The sequence below is a fragment of the Solanum tuberosum genome, unplaced genomic scaffold, assembly GCF_000226075.1.
Source record: "Solanum tuberosum cultivar DM 1-3 516 R44 unplaced genomic scaffold, SolTub_3.0 scf00150, whole genome shotgun sequence".
NCBI classification, from domain to species: domain Eukaryota; kingdom Viridiplantae; phylum Streptophyta; class Magnoliopsida; order Solanales; family Solanaceae; genus Solanum; species Solanum tuberosum.
The window spans coordinates 602,681-610,894 of NW_006239073.1; the positions used below are offsets into that span (position 1 = coordinate 602,681).

The 8,214-nt window shown below is 36.3% G+C and overlaps 1 protein-coding gene across 4 annotated transcripts in view; it reads left to right on the forward strand.

Moving 5' to 3' along the window:
- The first annotated feature begins 653 nt into the window (after positions 1-653).
- The window catches only part of LOC102581769 (uncharacterized), a 10,443-nt gene continuing 2,882 nt past the window's right edge, over positions 654-8,214 (forward strand). Inside the window, exons 1-10 of one of the 4 annotated variants that reach the window (XM_015311047.1) lie at positions 654-745; positions 1,263-1,320; positions 1,662-1,779; positions 3,466-3,702; positions 3,802-3,834; positions 3,948-4,476; positions 5,074-6,455; positions 6,670-6,935; positions 7,565-7,631; positions 7,751-7,801. In XM_015311047.1, the coding sequence (XP_015166533.1) occupies positions 3,520-3,702; positions 3,802-3,834; positions 3,948-4,476; positions 5,074-6,455; positions 6,670-6,935; positions 7,565-7,631; positions 7,751-7,801 (2,511 nt within the window). In that variant the 5' untranslated portion in view covers positions 654-745; positions 1,263-1,320; positions 1,662-1,779; positions 3,466-3,519. Of the gene's footprint in view, positions 746-814; positions 868-1,262; positions 1,321-1,661; positions 1,780-3,465; positions 3,703-3,801; positions 3,835-3,947; positions 4,477-5,073; positions 6,456-6,669; positions 6,936-7,564; positions 7,632-7,750; positions 7,802-8,214 lie in introns of those variants that run through there. The other 3 variants (XM_015311046.1, XM_015311049.1, XM_015311048.1) reach the window with 3 other exon arrangements.

Below are 8,214 nucleotides of genomic sequence, written 5' to 3' on the forward strand. Positions count from 1 at the left end.
TATATATATATAAATAATATGATTTATCTAGATACTCAATCTACGATTTCAATTGAGCACCTGAAAACATGTTCAATCCCCCCACCCTCTCCCTCCTCTCCCTTCACATATGTCCTCAAATGCTTTTTATATAAATAAATAAACAACTTTAATTATTTAATGTTTAGGCAATATTTTAGTCATTCAGATTCGAAGGTCTCAATGTTAATGAAGAATAAATGAGGCCTAAGTATGTTAAAAATGACAAAATGTGAAACCAATAGTTTTGCCTATTTCATATTCACGTTATAAAAAATTTACCACGAAAAAATTATTATCTAACTTCTAATTAAAGATGAAAGAACCTTATATTTTGATCATACCCTTCAATAATATGATATTCTCTTTATCCCCATTTATGTGGTAGCTTTTTCTTTTTAGTTTGTCTTAAAAAGAATGCTATCTTTCATTAATTAAAAACAACTTAACTTTAAAATCTCTCTATCTTCCCTAATGTCTAAAATTTATTTTAGATCACACTATTTTTTTTTTTTTGTGAACGTGTCACATAAATTGAACTAATTCTTTCAGGTCCATTTGAAAAGGCCCAAATCCTTCCTAGCAGGCCCAAATTTATAATGCTCTTTCAGCCTCATTCTCCCCAATGCTCCTCCTCCTCTGCGACTGAAATTGTTCTTCTCAAGTTCTCTCTCACACTGCACAAAATTCATCTCTTTTTTCTCAAATTCTCAAAAGGAATCCATTTGTACGTTTCTCTTTTATTTGTCTCGCGCTGTTAATCTCACCATTCTTCTTTTCATTTCTTCTTTTCTATCTTTCTCTGATTTGACAAAAATCTCTTCATTTTTTGCAATGATTTTTATAGCGGTAGGTAAAATACTATTTTTCTTGTACTGGAATACAATGCCGTGTTTGATACCCACTTTCTGTAAGAGAATTTCAACTTTGATATCATGTTTTTGTTATAAATTTTACGAGTTAACATTTCGTTTTGAAAATGGCTCGCTCGTAGTTATGGTGTACTAATTTGGGTGTCGCAGTAAAACTCAAAATTTTATTTTGAAAATGTAGATGATTAGTTACAAAATCTCCATGGGTCCAGGTGGACCCGTTGCCGTGATTAGTTGCATGGCACCTGAAGTTTTAAGTAATTAGGAATGTTAGTTTGTTAAATTTATTTCTCAAGTTTCTTGATTTTCATGTGTTAAATGCTTTTTAAGCAATCTTAAATGCTTTGAATTTATTATATGTTTTTGATTCAGTGACAAGCACTTAAGTATCATTGTTCTTGATTGATATGACAAATTTAGGACCCTGAAGGTAAGAACATTTACTGTTTGCTGCGGTTCATCTGTATGACTGAGTTGTTGCAGTTCTTCCTTAAATCTTCATCTTTTTGTCCTTTGATAGTTTTACACACTCCCAACCCCCCAAAAAAAAACATTTTCAGGAGAAAAACGTTGAGTCTTTAAACAAGTGTGCCTTCACATATTGGTCTAGTTTTATCATTTGAATAAAGAAAGAAAGAAACAAGCTGGTCATGTGATATGCCTTTGACGGATTAAAAGAAGAAATAAAAAATCATGCGTATTGCTAGAAAATTTCATAGAGTTATTTGTGTCAATCTTGCAAAATCTAATAATTGGTTGCTGGTGGTGCAGTATATTTAAGAAGTTCTGTGTAAGGCTTGGTTGAAGTGTGCCGAAGCCCTGAAGTTAAGTACAACACGAAGTGGAGGACGCATTGTTTAGCTGGCACCTTAGAATGCCAAGCGTTAAGGTGTGTGTTTCAGTGCAATGATCAAATCTTCATGACGTTTTGTTACTTGGTCCAATGTTATGCAGAAAAGGTTTTGTTTTGTTAGTGTTTCTTGCTCATGGAATCCGTCTCGATGAGATAATAAATGTAGCTGGCACAGTGCCAAGTTTATTATTTTGGAGACGTTATGGGTGAATATTTTAGTGATTAGGAATAGGAAATTAGACATCTACTTTAAGAAAGCTAGTCACTTACCTAAATGAAAATTTTAAAGATGCATATTGCATTTGAATAAGGAATACAGTATGCCTTTTGGACTTGATTGTCTTTGTTTTTACTGCATATATTTCACTTATAATACAGTTTATTAATGTCTTGGTTCATATAATTCCTAACACTTCCGAGTTGTGCCGTTTCTACAGTTCTCACATATGCTAACACTCTGTTTGAATATAGTCTGGTGGTTCTAGACATGACCCACTACAATCAGAGATAGCCGGGTTCAACTTCAGTGCGAAGCAATAACTCTAATTTAGTTGTGACTCAATTTTCTCCATCATAAGTTTTCCTTGATGGTCTCACATTCAATTCAAGAAACACCTTTTGCCATTTCCAAGTGAGATTGAACTTTGATTTCGATTTCCAGTTATTTTGATGTGGACCAGGGGAAGAAATACAGAAGTAACGGGACAATTAACTTTCCCCTGTTAAAAAAATAATGCTATTTTGTACCTGGCGAGGAGAACATGAAATAGGCTTGGAAAAGTCATACTTTGCTCATCTTCTTCATTCTTTAGGGTGGTCCTTACATCACTCAGATAGGTCAAATATCCTCATTCTTATCGTACGAAATCAATAATCTTCAGTAGCAAAGGTTGATGGCACACGGTAGAGACAGGTTTTCTTTCTTTCAATTGGTTGCAACTAAGGGTTCTTAATCACCACATCAGTTGCAATGATTTGCACCTTTCTTTGGTTTTATCTTTTGTTATCATCTATTGTTTCACAATAACACACTTTGAATTGTTCATTTTGTGCAGTTCGATGAACAAGTCACATATTGCATTCCATAATCTAAGATTCTATGTTTGGGATATAAAAACAATTTGTTCTAGATGTTCTCTTTGGATAAACAATGTTTCTTTTTTGGCAAAGCTTCTGCTATGCCCACTGTGATTCTCCCAAGTGATATATCAGCAATAAATATTCAGATGTTAAAGCTTATGAGGTTAATAATAGAATTCTAGGATTTTCCTCTTTTATTTATTCTGAGATGGGAGGGTGTTCTTTTGTTGGTTGACAGACTGGTTGATGCTACAATCAGAAAGTGTGTATTCCTTCTTTCCATTTTAACCTAATTGCAGCATTGAGAACGCAATGAACAGGTGTTTATTTCCCTTCCCGTGCTGTATGTATTACCTCCACTTTTATATCCCAGTCTCTGAGTCATGTTTCCTTGCAGACCTTTCAAAATAATACTCATTGTTGAGTCATAAACGTAAAACAAGAGAGTTTGGGTCTATGTAATTCAAATTCTACTATAATGACAAAGATAAACAAAAAATTGAAACACTATAAAGTAAATTAAGTCTGAGCAGTTATCCTCATCTTTCTGTATGTACAACAGCCTAGATTATACTTTGAGTTTGAATGCCTTTGTTAGAATTTTGTTAATTTTCTGCTCACATGTAGTCTGGTATGATGTAGGTTCACTGATCGATTTGGCAGTTGCTATTAAATCCACACACACACAAAAAAACAATGCCGAGCAATCCAAAAGTTGCGAAAGCATTTCGTGCTATGAAAAATATTGGAATCTCCCAAGAAAAGGTGAAGCCAGTCTTAAAGAACCTTCTTAAATTGTACGACAAGAACTGGGAGCTTATTGAAGAAGAGAATTACAGAGCACTTGCAGATGCTATATTCGAGAAAGAGGAGGCAGAAGTTCAATCTATCCTCTTTTTTCTTATTCCTTTTCTAGACAAATCAGTTTTATTTACTTGATACGAATTGAAATTTTTGTTGTTTGCTTCATTTTTGCAGGCAACAGAAAGTAAGAAGCCTGAGAATACTGAAGTACAAGTTCTATTTTGGTTCCCTGTGTTTTATATATGTATTCTATGTCGATGCTTATTGGTGTTTTTTCTCATTTCCCTTTACCTTATCTTGGTACCTTGTCATGTTTCTAGCAAGAGGAGGTTTTGGAGGAAGAAGCAGCGGATGAGGAGCCTGAAAGACCCTTAAAGAGATTGCGATCAAGACACCAAGAAGTTCATTCTAGTTCTATTTCAGCTGGGACTTCATTCAAGAAAGTGGAGGAGCAAGCTGAACTACCTGGAACTAATCCTCAGGGTTGCTCACAAGGCCCTCAGCTGAATAATAGAAATGCAGCAGCTGAGTCCCAGTCTGTCCCATGTCTGACATATGTTAGAAACAAAGGAAAACAACCAGTCTCACCTAATAGTGCTGACAGATTGGAAAATAATGCTAATTCTCGGAAGAATCGTCTCAAGGGGAAGGAAACTCAACCACCTCAAATCATATCCAAGGAGAAAGGTTTAGTCCTTGGGAAAGCTTCTCATGCTTCAATCCTCAAAAAGCCGAAGACTGAACCTGACATTGAAATGTTGGGTACTCATGATATCATCAAGCCTAAGGATGAACCATATACTGTTGCTATGCCACAGTTTGAGGTTCCTCTTGCTGTTATTCACCCTGGTATGTATTATCTGAAATAGATGGGCATGGTCCTTATCATATCATAGTTTCTTCATACTAGTTAAATTTTCCGCAGCAAGTAGAGCTAGTGATTTTTCTCCGTTGAGGAGATAGGATCAATACATGACATCTCTAGAATGGTTTAGTAATTTATGTTCTGGAATGGTGCCATTGTATTTGGCAAGTTCTCACTGTATCAGCTAATGTTTCAGCTCTGGAAGACCACGCAGCTCTATTTAGGATAACTATCAGTCCCAAATTGTTTGGCACCATTTTTTTTATAATCAGTCTAAATTTTTTGACACCTTTCTATATTCTAAAACTCCTAATACTTACCTTCCTATTTTGTTCTTAATGCTCGTAGATGTTGATGCTTGTGGACCCTACTACTTGGGTACTTTTGTACTTCATACATATTAAGCTTTTGTGTCAAAGGCCCTCTATTTCTTAAACTCCATTCAGTCAAATTGTACCAAACAAATTGAAACAGAGGGATATAGCCTTATATTTGTCTAAAGTGGATGTCTCTAGGGATGTTTCCTAGTAACATCTTAGCTACAGTTTCCCTTTCTAAAGGTCATTGTTTGGATTATGTAGAGCCATCAAATGACAAAGGTTCTTCAAATGGTAATGCCTCAAGAAAGCAGCCAGACACTTCTGAAACCTCAGCAGCAGAACTGAGAGGCGGAAGAAAAGCAGATAAGGACATTCCAACTTCTTCAAATGGACTGGTAACAAGTCATGAACTAGTAAAACCTCAAAATGTGTGTTATTCTAACATAGATATTGCCTCCTCAACTTTTGGAGAGGTTAAAGTCTCTATAAATTGTGACGCGGCTCTTGGTAGATCAGACTTCCATTTGCCTAGTCTAGAGGCTGTTGTGAAGTTGGTGGAGGATAAATGTCTAAAACCATTCAAAGCCCTGGACCCTAACTTTTCTGTGCCGAAGCTGATGAAAGACATGTGTGAGTGTTTTTTGGAACTGGGAACTCAGTACAATCATGAATTGCAAGAGACTGCAAAGGTGGATGCAGAAAATGATATTGGTTATAGAAGCATGGCCCCAGTTTCTCCAAATGGATCTATAAATTTAGAACTTGATTCTGGGGAGGATCAACCAGAGAAATCACAGCTACCTCTTCCTTGTAATGGTCACACCAATAGCACCCAAACTGATCAAACAACATCAGCAGGGAATTGTGGTAGTATTCCAGAGATTGATCAGAATATTTTTGAACATCTTATGTCTGAGAGTCCAGTGGCTCTGTGCGGATCTAAAAATTTAGAACTTGATGCAGGGGAGGCTCAACCCGAGAAACCACAGCTGCCTCCTTGTAATAGTCACAACAACAGTGCCTCAACTGATCAAATAGCATCTGTGGAGAACTGTGGTAGTGCTCCAGTGATTGATCAGAATATTCTTGAACATGTTACTTCTCAAAGTCCAGGACCTCTGTGTGAATCAACTCAAGATGAAACAGGTTCGTGTGTTGTTACAGATATAACCAGGGGGCAAGAGGAGGTTATGATTTCATTGGTGAATGAAGTTAATGACAAAATTCCTCCATCCTTTAACTACATAGCTCATAATGTGGTTTTCCAGAATGCATATCTGAACTTCTCTCTGGCTCGTATTGGAGATGACAACAGTTGTTCAACTTGCTCTGGTGATTGTTTGTCACTGTCCACACCTTGTGCATGCGCATATGAAACTGGTGGTGATTTTGCATATACAAAAGAAGGTCTTGTTAAAGAGGAGCTTCTTAAAGAGAGTATTTCTATGAATCGTGATCCCAAGAAACACTGCCAATTCTTTTGCAAAGAATGCCCATTAGAAAGATCGAAAAATGAGGATATTATCGAACCTTGTAAAGGTCATCTAGTGAGGAACTTCATCAAAGAGTGTTGGTGGAAATGTCGCTGTGATAAACAGTGTGGGAACCGTGTGGTACAGCGAGGTATTAGCCGGAAGTTACAGGTAAGAATTTGTCATTGCGGTTGCAATGTCCCTTGGTAATGTGGCTGATGCAATAGTAACTCTTGCATTACTTTTGAGGCTCACTTTTACTTTATTTGCTTTCTTTTTGAGCTTCTTAGGAATCACTTTCTTTTCTTAGCGATTACTTCTAAAATAATTCTTGGTATCCAGTATTAACTTCATCTAGCTTTTTTGTTGGTTTTACTTATTTCAGGTGTTTATGACTCCTGATGGGAAAGGGTGGGGATTGCGTACCCTTGAGGATCTTCCAAGAGGTGCTTTTATTTGCGAGTATGTTGGGGAAGTTCTTACCAACGCGGAACTCTTTGATCGCGTTTCACAGAGCCCCAATAGAGAGGAACATTCTTATCCCGTGCTGCTTGATGCTGACTGGGGTTCAGAGGGTGTCTTAAAGGATGAAGATGCGCTTTGTTTGGATGCGACATTTTTTGGGAATGTAGCCAGGTTTATCAATCACAGGTATGCTTACTTAGTAGGGTCTCATGTTTTAACTGTTTTTTTGCTGATTTTCTCCCCCAACCTCTTCTTCCTTTTGGGTGTCAGTTTTGCACCAATTTGTATTTATTTACTTGTATTTTTAGGAGCTATAAGAGTTGTACTTTGACTAGTGGTTCAGCTATCAGGTGGTACATACTTAAATTACTCTGAATTTTTTATGCATTTTAACTTCTCAACTCCTATGAAGAGCTTTTTTCTTTTCTTGGTTATTTGATGATTCATATTGCAAGTGGGGCAAAACCACTACTTGAATATCTCGTGTTCAGTAGGCATAAAACATTCACATCATTTGTGATAAATTCTACTTGTATTTTCTTTTTCATATTCCTGCATCTAGTCACCTTTAGCTACTCTGTTTCTAAAGCACTCCTTACATATTTGTGTGACGAGAAATTTGCATGATATTACAATGTCAGGATCCACTTTGTTTCAATTCCCTTGTTGTAAAGTAAAAAAAGAAATTGAGGGAGAAATGAAAGGAAAGAATAGCCAAAAGAAAGCTATGCATTATGTATTAGATATTTGCATCACGTGTAAATATGTTATTAACCTGTGTCAGTTTAATTTATTTTATTGTTATTCTGGTCCAGATGTTTTGATTCAAATATGGTTGAAATACCAGTTGAAATAGAGACTCCAGATCACCACTACTATCATGTAAGGAATATTGTGCTTCTGAATCTTCACTTCACTTTGTCCTCAATATTCAGTATTCCTACTTCCTAGCTCTTTATTCTAACGTTTGTTTGGGATATCTCATGTGTTTCTTCATGCAGCTTGCTTTTTTCACTACAAGAAAGGTTAAGGCATTGGAAGAGCTCACTTGGGTGAGTAGGCTTGATCTGGTTCACACATGCTCATTGTATTATGGTGCCCTCTATTTTTTGCTTTAAAGATATTTGTCTATTCAATACTATCTATATATATAAATTCTCTCTCTTTATACACGCATACATATACAAAGAGAGAGAGAGAGAGATGCATAGAAGTTCAATTTGTATCTGGACATGGTTGTTTCTGGAGAATTAATGCTGCTAATTTCACAAAAATAAAAATGCAATCTCGTGCAAGTTCAATGGATTTCAGCTACATTCTTATGTTGCCCTCATGGGCTGGATTTGAGTGATGAGGTTCTCCATTGTGGGCAGCTTACGTACCTAAATAAAAAGTTGTCGGGAAGAACTTGTCATGGTTTGTATTAGAAATAACAAAATGACTTAGCCAGAACTATGCCTCCCCC